Raw genomic sequence first — 16874 nt, 5'->3', positions numbered from 1 at the left:
GACTCAGTAGCCTCCATGACAGCCTAAGGCAGGATAAAGAAGCAACACGAATAACAAACACTTGTTTCCTCTGTGTAGCCCTGGCTGTCCTGGAACTCACTTTGTAGACCAGGCTGGCCTTGAACTCAGAGATCCGCCTGCCTCTGCCTCCGCAGTGCTGGGATTAAAGGCGTGCACCACCACGCCTGGTAAACACTACTCGAGACAAATGTGCATTTCTGTTTCATGCGAAAACTCGCCATCATTTGTCTGCCTTCATCTGCTGCCATTGTAACAGGGCAGCGCGTCTTCTGCCTTAACTTGAACTTGACAAACGCCGAACTCTCTAAACGAAGCCGACTGACGGAGCGAACCCGTAGACTTTTTAATTCTGAGGTGATTTTTCCTCTCAGGCATCCAACGTCACGTAACGCGAAGGCGGCAGGACGACGAAGGCCAGCCCAGGCCTTTGCTCCTTGCCTAACAGTCGCGCCGTTCCCAAGAGGGAGCCCTAGCGCGGCGGGAGACAGCGAGCCGAGCCGTTACGGGAGCGCCGAAGACCCAGCTCGCGTCACTCGGAGGAGCGGAGGCGCAAATCTCCGCCGACCCGCTTCCCCGAGGCCCCGCCCACTCGGCTCTACAGCCCGCTAGAGGCCTGGAGGAGGCGGGGCCAANGAGGAGCATGCGCACGCGCCCTCGCGAACCGGCCTTCTAAGGGGGAACGAGCGATCTCGCGAGGGTTGAGAGCGGGTGGCGTAGGTAGCTGTCCTGGTTGGATGGAGAAGAGAATCCACTCCCGGAGAGGAGAAGGCGCCGGGAGGCCTCTGAGAACCTTCCGTTTTCCTTTCCCTTTCCCTCGGCCCTCCGCCTCCTCAGAGTCAGCCCGCCTTCCCTGACCTCCGTGACCCCGCTGGCCCCGCCCACTCCCGTCGACGTGATTCCCGCCGTGAGGTAAACGCCAGTGGAGCAGAGTCCCGCGGAAGAGGACGGCGAGGCGAGCGGCGCGGCTGGGCCGGCTCGGGTCGGTGGCGGAGCCCTCGCGCGTGAGAGCTTCCGGGCGGGTCTCGCTCCTCCGGCGGCCCGGACGCCAGTGTCGCGCAAGCCCAAGCCGCTTCCCTCGGCGCCGCGCCTGCCCGTGGCCGCGGCGGGTGACGCAGCCGGAACATGTCGTCCGCGGTGGAGCCTCCGCCGCCCCCGCCTCCCGAGAGCGCGCCTTCCAAGCCCTCGGCGGCGGGCGCCGGCGGGAGCAGCAGCGGCAACAAAGGCGGCCCCGAGGGCGGCGCGGCGCCCGCGGCTCCGTGTGCTGCGGGCTCGGGCCCCGCGGACACCGAGATGGAGGTGAGCGCGGCCGTGCGCGGGGAGGGAGGGAGGTGGATGCTCGGCTGGCGCGTCTCCTGCTCTTCACCTTTACGTTCCCCCCTCCGTGTAGCTAGCCTAGCCCGACCGCGGATCGCTCTTACGAAACACATGTTCCTGATTACTGTGGCCAAGGGGACCCGTTTCCTCCATCGCCAGGCTCCCCCAGAACTCGCTCAATTTCTCCCGATTTAGGTTTTAGTTTGCACTAAACTTTGAGGAAGGCGAGGGAGATGCCCCTCCGGAGTGGAATTCCCGGGGCGAGGGGCGACGTTCCCCAGCGTCGCAGCTGGGGACTTGCGCCTCCAGTGCCTCATCCCGGTGCTGGCGGGGGCGGCATCTGTCTGTTCTGGGCAGAGACAATGGCGAGAGCTGGAGGGCCGAGTGCGCAGTGGGGATAAGCGGGGCGCAGCTGCTTGTGTGCAGCGAGGGGAGGCCCCTCCCGGGCCCTGCTCCACCGGGAGGGGAGCGAGCGTGACAGCAGCAGCACCTGTCCTGGATCCCCATCCAATTACGGGAGTATGCATGGAAAACTGAATGAATGGGAGCCTCGGGGAAGGGTGATGGGCTTCTAGCTCTGCGCATTGCTTCCTTTTGAAGCCATTCGGAGGATTCGCTGTTGAACCACCTTCTTGGGGCTCCAGTGGGCCAGATGATGGTGACAATACTGGAGGAAGGGGGGAGAGAGTGGAAAGTGGGGGAGCTGCTAGGCAGGACTCTTTGGACATGCTCCCAGGCATTGAGTTGCCTGGGAACAAAGTTACTGCTTCCAATTTTTATTCTTGGCCTTGGCCTTGTTTTGAGGTATTCTGTAGTTCCAGTCTGAAGACTCCTGGGAGTTTTAATCCTCAGATTGGAAGCAATACTATAAAAGTGAACTTTAGTGCAGGGTTTACACTATAAGGAAATGATGGTGCAGTCTGCATTACTTTTATGAGGCAGCTTGGGTGAAATAACGTTAATCTTTGAAACAACTTTTAATGGGGAAGGTAGGTGTTAGTGTAATGCACCAATTTGAAGTGAATGCAGTTTCAATTTAAAAATGTACTTGGTGCCCCCCCCCCCTTAAGGTTTTAAGTGGTCTTTTGAGTTTTTAGTGCTGTTTTACTTGGATTCTTAGATTTCTATTCCATGAAATAAAGGAATCTGGACACCAGTGACACTGGTGGCTCAGGCCTTTTAATCCCAGCACTTGGGAGGCAGAGGCAGACAGATTTCTGAGTCCAGCCTGGTCTACAGAACGAGTTCCAGGACAGCCAGGGCTACACAGAGAAACCCTGTCTCGAAAAAACAAAACAAATAAACAAGCAGTAACTGACATAAACAGAAAAGAAAATGAGTGAAGAATAAGATTGAGAAAAAAATAGAAACTGTTGATATTCTTATACTAAGAAGACTCAGTTTACTCATCTGATTAATGAAAATACCACTTATTTTGTGTTTTCACATTCGTGTTTATATTTAAGTTTTAATTGAAAAATAGCAACTCAAAAATTAAAAGTATTTTCTTAGGGTTTAAATGCTCCTGGCTATTTTATTGTCTTTAAAATGATTATCTTTAGACTGCTTTTCATGTCTTAAGTGAATTTAGAGTCAGAATTAGGTTTGAGTTGAGTACACTTGCCTAATGTATTTGATGACCTTAGATACATATTACAGTTGGAAAAAAAGACATTGAATTATAGAAATAATATCTGCAGTTGGAAAACACATTATTATTGTAGGTATATTTTTCCTGGCACTACAGGGATTCTGTAAGTTAGACCTGGAGGTTTTATCACTTTGCTTGTGTCATTTGAATGTCAGGATGAGTGCATTTTAAAAAATAGAGTATTTATCACTAATTAGGAGTTAAACTAAGGTTATTTAATTTAAGCTCCTTTTTTGGGTAATGTTCTAGGAAGTGGAAATTAGGGACTAGCTAATGCTTCCTTCCTTGTATACATTTCTATAAAATAGTACAGTAGGTAGATGGAATTTTATGATACAAAGAGAACTTTGTTCACATTCAAGTTACTTAATTTGTATTTATAATTTTATTGAAAAAATATAGATTTGTCCATATGGCTTGTATAGAAAGTAATTTTGCCTTAGGGTGTAAGTGATAATTTTATTATTCCAAAAGTTATATAGTTTATAATTGGGAAAAGTGATTATCCCCATAGTATTTTATTTCATCCATATCAGGTTTCATGTCAGGTTATCTGATAGCCATTAAATATCTTGGGACTTGGAGCAAGAATATTACAATTTTTTTTTTAAAGAAATGAGTATAATGATAGTTGACAATCCTTAAACAATTTGATGATTTTCCTTTCCTACCAGGAAGTATTTGATGATGGATCACCTGGAAAGCAAAAAGAAATCCAAGAACCAGATCCTACATATGAAGAAAAAATGGTATGTTCTAGACATGTGAATAGTTTATAATGAACTTTTTTGTTAAGATAATTAAATCTACTAAACTTATGTATTTACTTAGAAGTAGTCAGAATGTCAACAGAACAGCTGTTTTTGGGTTTTTTTGCAGTTATAGAGTAGAATTCAGGTAACAGAACAATTATCTTTGTATAAGCTTCATCAGAGACAACTGAAGATAAAACAAAAACAAAACTGAAAAAAACCCAAAAAACTGCCCCTCTACATATATAACTAATTTGTGCTGTACATCAACAAGAACCTGTTTTAAATTTCCATGCCACTTTACAATCCCTAGACTGTTACCAGGCAAAGTTAGTGGCTATTGAAAATATTACAGGACAGGGCTATCTAAAGATACATTCGGTAGTGTGTTAACTGTACAAAGGAAGGACACTGTGCTGTTAAAAACAAATCTGACACAGCCTTACATTTCAATTTTTTTCTTTAAATGGAGTTAGTTGTGTTTGTGGGGGAGGGTTAAATGTTTTATAGACAAGGAAAAAAACCTTTGAGAACTACCTTCCTCTTCCACATCCTTTCATCCTCTGCTTCAGCTTCCTCCTTTTTCTTGCTCGTTTCAGCCTTTACTACCCCCCCCCCTTTTTTTTTTTTTTTTTTTTTGGCCATATCAGGTTTTCCTTTAGATCTATAAGCCGCACTATTCTTCTTGTATTTCTCCTTCAGGTTGGCAGGCTCCTTGTCACAGGGCTACTTATCACCTGCAGCAGTGTTCCACATCTCTCCCAGTTTCTTTGCAACGGATGTCCTCCTTTGGTTTTTGGGCAATACTCAGAACAGAATGGCAGGAGGCCTCGGGTGCTTTGGTGTCCTTGAACTTCAATTTGGTCTCCCCTTTATGTGTGGGTGATGTGGGATTTTATGTCAAACTTTGCCATGTCTTCAAATTTCCCCTTTTCTTTAGCAGCAGACATGGTCTTCTGCCTCTCTGAGCACTTAGGGAACCCGAGGAGCTGACAGAAGCATCCAGGTGCTCTTCCCGAAAGTTTGCACAAAGAATGCATATAGAAGACATTTTGCCTTTTAGCTTCTTAGGGTCTCCTTTGCTTGCCCAGGGTTAGTTGGTTTTCCATTGTGAGACACCGAGTCACCCAGTGTCTGGCTCTCACTTGCTCTGTGGAGCTCAGTGTACTGTAATTTTAATTTTTATAAGTAGAACAGAGATAATCTAATTGAAATATGTAATAACATGGGATATTGTTTGCCTACATAAACCAGACAAGTATTTTAGGAAGGCTACATAGTATGATATAATTACTCACTTGCATTAAAAAATACCTTTAAAGATTTTAGCATTGAAAATGATTGTAAAAAAATTTCAGCAAATTGTTGTATGTATGTCTAGTTTTGTTCTTCACTATGTTCAATGACTAATAAATGCAATTTGGTCTCAGCATTCTTTCTATCTATCTATCTATCTATCTATGACTAATAAATGCAATTTGGCCTCAGCATTCTTTCTATCTATCTATCTATGACTAATAAATGCAATTTGGCCTCAGCATTTTTCTATCTATCTATCTATGACTAATAAATACAATTTGGTCTCAGCATTCTTTCTATCTATCTAGATATCTATCTTTATCTATCTATCTATCTATCTATCTATCTATCTATCTATCTATCTATCTATCTCATATATGTGAGTACACCGTCACTGTCTTCAGACACACCAGAAGAGGGCATCAGATCCCATTATAGATTGTTGTGAGCCACCATGTGGTTGTTGGGAATTGAACTCAGGACCTCTGGAAGAGCAATCAGTGCTCTTAACCACAGAGCCATCTCTCCAGCCCTGGTCTCAGCATTCTTACATTGTGAATGGGTTTGTGTTTTTCTTGTGCTGAGGACCAAACCTTGTGCATGTGTTTACTGTTGAGCTACAGTATCAGCTTCTTGAATAGAGCCTTACTTTATAAAAAGGAAGCTTGATATTTTACTCTGTTTACAGAGCCAGTTTACATCATGTACTCTGCTCAACTTAGTACCTAAAAAGAACTTTATGTTTAAATTCAGTTTTTGATAATATCAACCAACAGCGAATGCTTATTATGGCCCTGTTCTGAGTGCCTTATATATATTTAAACTCAAGAACATTTTGACTGTTTTTTGTTTGTTTTTAAGACAAGGTCTTACTATGTAGACTAGGCTGGCCTTGAGCTCCGTTCTACCAGTTCTCAGTGCTGGGAGTAAAGTAATGTGCCAACATTCCTGGCTAGGGTAGAACTTTTAATATATATATATATATCTTTTAATTTGCTTGTACTTCTCAAGTATTAGAGAATACTTAAAAATATATTAAAAAGCTTCAAACTCAATATTATGGCATATGTACAGAATTAGCATAATATATATGCTAGCAAAGAATAAATTATAAAGATTTGAATAGGTGCTGGAGAAATAGCTCAGTGGTTAAGAGCACTTGTTGTTCTTCCAGAAGACCCAGGTTCAATTCCCAGCACCCACATGGCAGCTCACAACTCTCTGTAATTCTAGTTCCAGGGAATATGAAAACTTCTTCCGACCTCTTCATGCATGCAGGTGGCTCACAGACTGCCAACTTATTAAACAATAATGCTCATATAATTTTAGTTTTGGAAATAAATATATGAATTCATTTAAGCATTACTATAAGCATGCTATAGAATATTTTCTGTCGTGCCCCTTTGCAGTAAATCCTTCTTGCCCTTAGCCCATTACACCTTCTCATCTTTAAATCACTAACTAGCACTAAATGTCTTCATTTCTATTCAAATCTATGCTTGTCTTGGCTATGCTTTGGAGAGTCACCCAAGTAGCATGTTTCAGGAGTTTACTTGATTCTTGAGTCTGTCATGCAGGCTTGTTGAAATTGATTCTTAAAGTTTGATAAAATGTGTCTTAAATTTTGCAGCAAACTGACCGAGCAAATAGATTNGAGTATTTATTAAAGCAGACAGAGCTGTTCGCACATTTCATTCAGCCNGCTGCTCAGAAGACTCCAACCTCACCCTTGAAGATGAAACCAGGGCGCCCACGGGTAAAAAAGGATGAAAAACAGAATTTGCTTTCAGTTGGAGAGTGAGTAATAGTTTATATTTGATAGTTTAAATCAAATGTGCTTTTTAAATTCTATTTTTTTTTAAGTTTTTAAATTTATTTTCTGTGGCTTCACAGATCAATGTTTAAATATCTAAAAATAGACACAGTGACTTACTTTTATACTATTGTATGCTTTATGAATTGTTAACAGCCATGTTGTACATGAAATGAAGATGTTAAACTAGTCTTTAGGTTAAAAATGCAGAAGTTAAATGTGTTATTCATCGTTACATAGAAGTAAGTAGGTCGTCCAGGCTTGAATTTGTATCTCTGTTCTTAGCTTTCAAACACGTAGGTGCATTAGTTTCTTTGGTTTTGGTACTGGGGATAGAACCCAGGGCTTCATGCTTGCTGGATAAACAATCCACTGGCTTACAAAATCCACCCATGTTTTTTCCCTTCTTAAAATTTAGAGGCAGGGCTTCTCTGCGTTGTCAGAGTTGGCCTTGAACTTATCTATAGCTCAGACTGGCCTTGTGGACTTCTCTCTTAGTCCTTATCACCAGCCTTGGTTATAAGGGTATTTGAAATCTGAGCTGGTCTGTAGAGTATTCTAATTTGCTTCATTACCATTTGTTTAAAATGTTTGTCACATATCCTTTGTTGTTTTTTTGATAATATCCTGTACATACTAAATATACAAATAATTCAAGATTTTTGTGCTAGCATATTAATATATTTAGGATAATCTCTTCTATAATTCCTGGTATAAAAAATGAAACATGAAAAGTATATGTAAGATTATTTAAAAGAGGGATATTATATATTTAATCAGTGTGAAAATTGCTAAGTGATTAGTTGAAATAAGAAAGTATGTTCATATAGAGGGAATAAATGTCATAATTTCTTATCAATTATTCTTACCAATTATATATATACATATATATATATACACACACACACACACACACACAAAGTACTGTTTTTATACTTAAAAACTATTTTAATATAAATACATTAACTTTCTTTTTTTTGTTTTGTTTTTTTATCCTTACTGCAGTTTCCCCTCTTCTCCCAGTCTCTCCCTGCACCCTACACCTCCCCTTCCACTCTTCCTCCCTCCTCCATTTCTCTTCAGAAAAGGCCAGGCTTCCTATGGATATCAACCAAGCATAACATACCAAGTTTCAGTATGACTAGACACCTCCCCCCATGAGGCTGGATGAGACAACTCAACAGTAAAGGGTTCCTAAAGCAGGCAAAAAAGTTAGAGACAGTCCTGCTCCCATTGTTAGGGATCCTACAGGAGGCCAAGCTGCACAACTGTAACATATTCAGAGGGGCTATTGCAGTCCTATGCAGGCTCCCTGTCAGTTCAGTCTCTATGAGCCCCTGTGAGTCCTTGTTGGTTGACTTTGTAGTTTTTCTTGTGGTGCCCTTGACCCTTCTGGTGCCTGCAGTCCTTCTTCCATTTTCTGCAGGATTCCTTCAGCTCTGCCTAATGTCTGTCTGTGGGTTTCCGTTTCCATCAGTTGCTGGGTGAAGCCTCTCTGATAATAACTGGGCTAGGCACCAATCTATGAGTATAGCAGAATATCATTAGGAATCATTTTCTATCCTAGAAGGCTGTCCAGCTTTGGTTCCTAGCTTTCCAGGCAGTGTCAGGGGTGGGCTCCCTCTTCTGGCATTGGTCTCAAGCTGGACCAGTCATTGATCCAGCTCCTGGATTGATTGGCTGCTCCTGTAATTTCTCCCCTTTATTCCAGCATACCTTGTATATAGATAGGTCAGGGGTTTTATGGCTGGGTTGGTGTTAATAGTCTTTCCACTGGAGGTCTTGCCTGGTTACAGGAGATGGCTAGTTGGGACTCTGTATTCCCTATTACTAGGCGTCTTAGGGTAAACCCTCATAGATTCCTGGGAGTTTCCATTGCACTAGGTTTCTAACTCATTCCAGAGATTGCCCCCTCCCCCTGCACACCTCATTCTGGTTGTATCTCCCAGTACTCTCTTCCTCCACCCTTCCCCAACCTGATCCTTCCTGTTCCTGTACCCAACCGATCACATAGACACCCCCCCACAACCCCTTTGTTGGTTCTGTTTCTCCCCTTCTCAGGGAGATTCATGTCCCCTTCCCAGCCTTCTTTGTTATTTAGAAATAACTGTGTACTTCAGATGTATTAAGTTGTATTAACGGCTAACAAGCTGTGTTAATATATCAGTGTTCTAGAAATTACTGTTATAAGCATTATTGTGGGGGTAGTAAACATAATATAAAAAGAAATGCTCTTGCTCTTTTAGTTTGTAAATCTGTAAGATAAAGATTGTCCACAGAAAATACAGAGTAAGTTATTAAGTTGTTTCTTTATTGAATAGTATGATTGGAAAATAAGATTGAGATTTCTCTCTCTCTTGAGATAGTTTTGTGAGGATCAAACTCCATGCCTTGGGTACACTAGGCAAGCACTTTGCCACAGGTAGATATATTATAGTTCCCCTTTCTCATTTTGGAGATGGGGTGGAGTTTTGTATTACCAGAGATAATGTCTCAGTGTGTAGTCCAGACTGACTTTAAATTCAGTCTTTCTCTCTGTTCCTGGGATGTTGAAATTATAGCATGTCCAGCTAAAACCAGAGATTTGGTTATCTCTGCCTCCTCAGTGCTGGGATTGCAAGCTCAAGCTGCATTTGGCTTCTATTTTGGTGGGTGAATAGGTTTGAACTCCTGTCTTCATGCTTGACATTTTTTTCTTCTTTGACTTCAAGATGGTTTTTCTGTGTAGTCCTGGGTGTCCTGGAACTTATCCTGTAGACCAGTTGGACCAAACTCAGAGATCCGCCTGCCTTTTAATGTATTTTAATTTTATTCATAATTTAGTTAACTATATAAACATTTCAGGTTATATACTAGTAATTTCTACTGCTCACTTTCTAGCCTTACTCTGCTTTTTAGTTTTTTATTATGTTTTATGTTATTGGTATGTGGGATCTAACTTGGTACTTCTACTCATTCTAGACAAGTGCTGTGTAGCCTTGGCTTAATTTAGATACCTGTTAAGATTATTGTGATATAAGCGGGGCAGTGGTGGTGCACGCCTTTAATCCCAGCACTTTGGAGGCAGAGGCAGGCAGATTTCTGAGTTCGAGGACAGCCTGGTCTACAAAGTGAGTTCCAGGGCTACACAGAGAAACCCTGTCTCGAAAAACAACAAAGCAAAACAAAACAAAGCAAAAAAAAGATTATTGTGATATCATCATTTGGCTTCTATCATGTTGAAATTTTGTTTTCATTTTGACAGTTATCGACACCGTAGAACAGAGCAAGAGGAAGATGAAGAGCTATTAACAGAAAGTTCCAAAGCAACTAATGTTTGTACTCGATTTGAAGATTCTCCATCATGTAAGTTAAATTCATTGAATCATTTGATTTTCAAAGGAGCCTCCTTTGAGAATCTCATAGTTTGAATTTTACTTTTCATATAATTTATAAAGGAAAATTTCTAATAATCTTAGATAGTTACTGGCTGTGAATAAGTTTTAGGTGTGTGTATGTGTTGTTTTTTGTTTGTTTTTTTTAATTTGAGATGTTAATATGTTGGTTGGAGTTATATAGCTATAGGGTGCTTATAGCATGTGCAAAGCCCTGGCTTTGCTCCCTAGAACTGAGAGATGATAGTATGTGTTGTATTTCAGAAGTATATGAAGATGCCACTCATCTTATTATGGTTCTAAAATCCATGTAAAATGGAATGATTTTTGCCACATACCTTTTCCCAAATTAGGAAACTTTATAATAGGGGAAAATCATTTAAAAAAATTGCTTTTTTTGATGATGAATTTATTATTTTTGTGAAATATATTAGTGCTTTTCTGTAAGATAACAGCTTAGTTTTACTTATACACAATCTTGATTTCTGATAGGGTTGGAAGTTTTTTGTCTGAAGCCTAGCTTTCCTGCAACTCCTGTTACTGGATGAGTAGTTAGTGTGGACAACTAATAGAATTTTAGTTGGATTCTTGCTTAGAGTATTAAGCAGTTCACCCACTCACTGGTTCACTTTTTAACATACACTTTCATTTCTACCTTGTCTTACAAAGTACCCAGTTTCTTTTTCTTTTTTTTTTTTTTTTTTTTTTTTTTTTTTTTTTTTTTTTTTTTTNGTGGGGTTTTTTACTTGTAATTATAATTTTCATAATTATTAAAATTCTAATAAGGGTATTTCTTTAAACAAATGTATTCCTTCATAGGGAAAATTAAGAAGCATACTACCAAAACATGGTATGGCACCCTATAAATACGTACATCTTTTTCTTTTTTTTTTTTTCTTTTTTAATTTCTTTTTTGAGACAGGGTTTCTCTGTAGCCCTGGCTGTCCTGGAACTAACTCTGTAGACCAGGCTGGCCTTGAACTCAGAAATCCACCTGCCTCTGCCTCCCGAGGGCTGGGATTAAAGGCATGCGCCACCACGCCCGGCTTTTTCTTTGTTTTCAAATCAAGCTAGAGGCTAGAGCTATGACAAGCTGGAAAGGATATTCAGATTATTTCTTCCTCAAATTGTAACTAATGTACGCAGTCCTGATTAACTTTTCATTCTTAGGCAGTGATTTGTTCAGGCAAGTACAGCTAATGTCTATATACTGAAGGGCATGGGTCCTTATGTATGACCTATCAGAAAAAAGAGTTTAAGGAATAGAAAGGGTGGACTTGCAGAAGGAATTTCCTGTCTTTATTTCTACTCTCAATGGGAAGAAAGGAAAATCTTCAGAGAACCACTATCTGATCTTTATGAAGGATGAAAACTCTTGGTTAAAAATGTGCTAACATTTAAAAGAGAGGTAAAGAGGCCAGAGGCACTCTTAAGACCAGTGTGCTTTCCCATTGGATTGAGTGATTTACTGAGGACTCTGATGCGAACAGTCAAGAGTTCCTTATCTGATAACTTCATTATCAGCTAGTTGTACCAAACTGCCCCTGCTTCAGTCCAGATTTCATTAGCTATTTTTAATGATTTTAACCTTACAGAAACATGTAAGGTTATACATGTATCCTTTAGAAAAGAGTAGACACCCATAGGTTACGGTTAAACCTCTGAATATTAGATATAAGGGGCCAGCCCTGTCTTATATTTCTTGTCCTTAAAATGAGCATTGTTTTGTTGTTATTTTTAGATGTAAAATGGGGTAAACTGAGATTATCAGGTGCGAGGATTGAATTGGCTCATCTCTCTGTATGAGAATGGCATCAATGGGATCCTTGCAGATGAAATGGTATGTATTTGGTTACCTTGAAGCTTGAAGATTTTTATTGTAACAAGATTGTTTGACATTAAATTTGTAGCAATTAAGAGAGATAGTTTTGTTTGATTACAACTATTTTTTCTTAAAGCACTATAACCTACTGCCTGAGTTGTGTAAGTGACATGTGAAGAATTTCCATCTCTCCATTAGAGTGCATTTTAAAATAGTACATCTTGAGAACTCTGTTGTTTTTGCAATAATTTGACTGTTTCTTTTTCCATTTTAAAAAACAGCTCACAGGGTTTAGTTTCACAAGACATCTTCTCTTCTGTTCACTACTTACTAGTTAGTGAAGATTTTAATCCTTCTCAAAGTAGTGTTTAAACAATTGGTTGGGGAAAGTATGCAGCCATTAGTACAGTCAAGTGTCTTTCACTTCTGCCTCGGATAGTTTACTTTGGAATACCACATCCTGAGTCTGGAGGTGGTGTTGATACCTTCCTTATAGATTTATGTGACCTAAGTGTAAACTTACACACACAGTAAATCTTGTCATGCTGTCTCACACTCAGCATTTCCTTTAAATGTTCTTATGTATGATGGGGCTGTAAGTTTGGAAGAATGTTTTTAATTGTTTAATGATTAATTTGATTAATGTAATTAAATCTTTTAACATTTAATTATGATGAATTTTTTAGGGTTTGGGAAAGACACTTCAAACAATTTCTCTTCTTGGATACATGAAACACTATAGAAATATTCCTGGTCCTCATATGGTTTTGGTTCCCAAGTCTACATTGCACAACTGGATGAGTGAATTCAAGAGATGGNTACCAACACTTAGGTCTGTTTGCTTGATAGGAGATAAAGAGCAAAGAGTAAGTTTTTATACTATGTAGTGGTATTTTTGATACTAAAGGAATTTAATTTTAGACTAATAATGAAATAACTGGAGAAGGGATTAAAAAAGAAAGGATCTTTACAAATTGTTAGTTTATAACTACCATACTGTCTGTGGTTATTCAAGAATCTTACTGAGAAGGCATTAAAGATTAGGCAGCTATATGAATTTCTTAATTTTATTTTCAGTTTGCTTCTCTCCTTCTTGAAACTCATTGTATAAAGTCCAAGATAATTTATTTAGAGATGTTAGCTTGTTTTTTGAATATGTTAAATCATTTGAAATTTGAGGGGCTAGATTTCTGAATTAGGGTATAGTGGTAATAGTCATAGAATAGTAATTGTTAAATATGAGTTGAGTCAATTTAGTAATTTGATGAGCTGTTATGATACAAATATAAGTTAAATTATTGACTTCTTAGCCACATCTTTTTGGGACAAAGTCATGGAAATCATGACACTATTAAGAATAAAGAACTTAGATTTGGAAATTGGGGATAATCAATTGCCTTCATTGATTAAATGATTGTATTAAATGATTTTATACTTAATTAGGTTAGTTTTTAAAAATATTATTTTATATTTATGGGTACTTTGCCTGCATCTGTGGTTTCCACTGAGGCTAGAAAAGGGAGTCAAGTCCCTGGAACTAGAGTTACGGATGGTTGGGAGCCACTGTGTGGGTGCTGGGAACTGAATCTTAGTCTTCTATAAGAACTGAGCCATCTTTTCAGCAGCAGTCTAGATTTCTTTTGCTCCTCAGTAGGTAAATTATGTGGGTTATTTTAAGTTACCAAGTTGCTTTTTGGGGAAGTCAATTAATTCTGCTTTTTTACTTTATATCCTTATCTATAAAATAAGAATAATAACAGTAATGTGCCAATACATCTACAAATCAGAGGAATGAGACCATCTACTACCAGCTGTCAGGTCTTTCTTAACCCTGCTTCCTAAGAATGGCAAGACCTGTGGAACTTTGGAAAGACATTTTAAAGTTAGGCTATGGAATTTTGTGATTCACTTCAACTTTTTGAAACTAAGTTAAAACTGACATTAAAGTGATAATGAAGTAATTTCAGTGATAGGGTGGTAGCTTTAAATGCTTATTTATTAGCTCTGTTTAATACTCTCATTTTTCCTTGTTTTTGATTACTTGTTAAGTGAATTTAATGTGTAATTGAGTTGAGTTGTGTAATTTTTTTTGTTTTACAGGCTGCATTTGTCAGGGATGTTTTATTGCCAGGAGAGTGGGATGTGTGTGTCACATCTTATGAAATGCTTATTAAAGAGAAGTCTGTGTTCAAAAAATTCAACTGGAGATACTTAGTTATAGATGAAGCTCATAGGATAAAAAATGAAAAATCTAAGGTAACTTGATACTTAATATGAACATTTTTTGTGTCTGAGATTTTGATATTTATTCAGAATGTTCTAATACTGGGCTTTGGTTCTTTCAGTTGTCAGAAATAGTGAGAGAATTCAAGACTACAAATCGGCTGTTGCTAACAGGGACGCCTCTTCAGAACAACCTGCATGAGCTCTGGTCACTTCTAAACTTTTTGTTACCAGATGTGTTTAATTCAGCTGATGTAAGCTTCTCTTTTGTGGTTAATAATATTTTGGTTAATACCTATATTTTAATAATAGCACTGTGTGATATGACCATTAATTTTTTATACTTATGTAGCTAGCCTGTTACTAACCTACAAAATTGATAATGTATTCTGAGAATTTATTCACTTTTGAGCCTTGGCTTTAATGTCATTCCCATCAGTTTCTTCATCTGGGTTGGTGTATTTTTCCTGTTTGGCAATCAAGGCTCTTTAATTTTACTTCAGGGTTTCTAGGTTAAAGGCTCATCTTTAAGCCTTTTCAAGTATCTTTATATCTTACACATTGTGTTTTAACATTAAGAGATGGCCTTCAAATGTGGAGGGATTTGTTTGACCCTTATGTCTTATTTTCTTTTCACTTTGCTGTGACAAAAGCAGCTTAAGGAAGAAAGGGTTTATTCTGGGCCAGTTCAAGCGAACAGGACAGTGGGTGTGACAGTAGCTGATCATGCTTCACTCACAGTCAGAAAGCAGACAGTGTGATAAGTGTGTCCGTACTACTACTCAGCTCTTTTTTTTTATTCTGAGCAAGACAAGATCCCCAACCCAGGAAATGGTCACACAATTTAAGATGGGTCTTCTTAACAGCAATTAATGTAATCAAGACAGTCCCCTACAGGTGTGTTGGGAGGGCCAGTTCTGGGCTAATTCTAGATTGTGAAGTTGACAATGACCAATGAGCATCACACCCGCCTTTTATTGCTGTGTAATAACCTAGTCTTTATCAATTCTTTACATAATAGAAATGATGGTATAAGTAGTTACCTTTTTGCTGTGTGACAGAAAATAGTTTATATAATTGATAGTCTGTACAACTAGTAATTACAGTGGCCAAACTGGAGTTCTGTTTGGAATGTTTGTTCCTACATCTGGACTGGGTGGGAGAGCTTTGTAGAGACCCATGCTAGTGCATTTATATAAACAAATTCTATAAAGGTATTAACTTGGCTTGTTACATTAAGGGTTCTGTTCATTTCATTTCTTTTTTTTTTTTTTTGAAATAGTTCTTATGTTTATCCTTGGCTGTCTTGATCATTCTGTAGACAAGGTTGACCCCAAACTCAGAGATCTGCTTTGCCTCTGCCTTCTGAGTGCTGGGATGAAAGGCATGTTCTACCACCAGCCAGCTAACGGTTATTTTACAAAGAACAGAAATGTGTATGGAAAAAGTACATTCAAATTTGAAAGTTTTAATTCTTTTAAATATTTTGATGTTTTACAAATAGTTCCAAGATTATTTGTTTTTCTTCCTAGTTATTTAATGATTTCTGTTAAAGCCTTCAGTTATAACAATGACCATAAGATGTTTATTTAAGTAGCATATTTATAATAGATATTTTCAGGATACTTGATAAGGAAATTGTCCTTATGCAGCTCTTCTCTGAGTAGTAACAAAATGCTTTTTGTTTCAAGTTTCACTTAGATTAATGAGATGAACTTTTCTCTGGAAACCTTGTTGTGTCTTCTAATTACTTCTGTAAACTAGCTTTCAGACTCTTCACTGTCAGTCTGTGTACTTACCGAAAAAAATGCTTAGGGAGCAGTATGATTCAGCCATTTGTCCTGGAGCTAGTAGTAAACCTGATAATTGGGCTTAAACTAAATTTTTTTTTTAAAGAAACAATTGTTACACTTGGAGATATAGGGCATTTAAGGTTAATTTTATCTTTAAGCTTACGGTGTTTTTGTTTGTTGATCTAGGACTTTGATTCCTGGTTTGATACAAATAATTGCCTTGGGGATCAAAAGCTAGTTGAGAGGCTTCATATGGTAAGTATGGTTAGAACATACTTTTAATAGGAAAGTATTTTCATTATTTTACTGTTAACAGAAGTATGGTATTGTGTGTGTGTATGTATGTGTGTATGTATATGTGTTTATATATATATTCATGTTATATATAACATATATATATGTACATATCTGTGTGTGTGTGTGTGTGTGTGTGTGTATATATATGTATATATATATGTTTGAATTTAAAATCCAGTGTTTGAAATGATATTAGAGAGATAATCTTTGATAGTTTTAGTATCTAGTTTTAGAACCTAGAATGGACTTTCAATGTAATGAAGAAAGTAATCTTTTAGTTTTAAAAGGTATAGTATAAAGGATAAAACGACAGAGTAGATAACTTCTTAAAGCTTAGTTTCACTTAAATTCCATAGCAGGATCTGAAAAATTGATATCTGAAAGGACCAGTTGATACATCTGACTCTAAATATAGTGAGTGTACATAAAGCTACTACTGCATAGTTCAGTTTCTTCGTATAGAAGTTCATAGATAAAAGTTGGTAGGTAGATAAGGATACCCCTTTTTTTTTTTT

The 16874-nt window shown here is 38.7% G+C and overlaps 1 protein-coding gene across 1 annotated transcript in view; it reads left to right on the top strand.

Moving 5' to 3' along the window:
* The first annotated feature begins 526 nt into the window (after positions 1-526).
* The window catches only part of Smarca5 (SWI/SNF related, matrix associated, actin dependent regulator of chromatin, subfamily a, member 5), a 40520-nt gene continuing 24172 nt past the window's right edge, over positions 527-16874 (top strand). The window contains 10 exon segments of the mRNA XM_029480715.1: positions 527-1317; positions 3661-3735; positions 6668-6834; positions 10095-10195; positions 11966-11984; positions 11986-12064; positions 12733-12912; positions 14147-14302; positions 14392-14523; positions 16249-16317. Of these exon segments, the coding sequence (XP_029336575.1) occupies positions 1144-1317; positions 3661-3735; positions 6668-6834; positions 10095-10195; positions 11966-11984; positions 11986-12064; positions 12733-12912; positions 14147-14302; positions 14392-14523; positions 16249-16317 (1152 nt within the window). The 5' untranslated portion in view covers positions 527-1143.

Source organism: Mus caroli, chromosome 8 (genome assembly GCF_900094665.2).
Source record: "Mus caroli chromosome 8, CAROLI_EIJ_v1.1, whole genome shotgun sequence".
NCBI lineage: Eukaryota > Metazoa > Chordata > Mammalia > Rodentia > Muridae > Mus > Mus caroli.
Note: the sequence above shows the minus strand (reverse complement) of the source record. Positions and strands in the feature narration are given on the sequence as shown.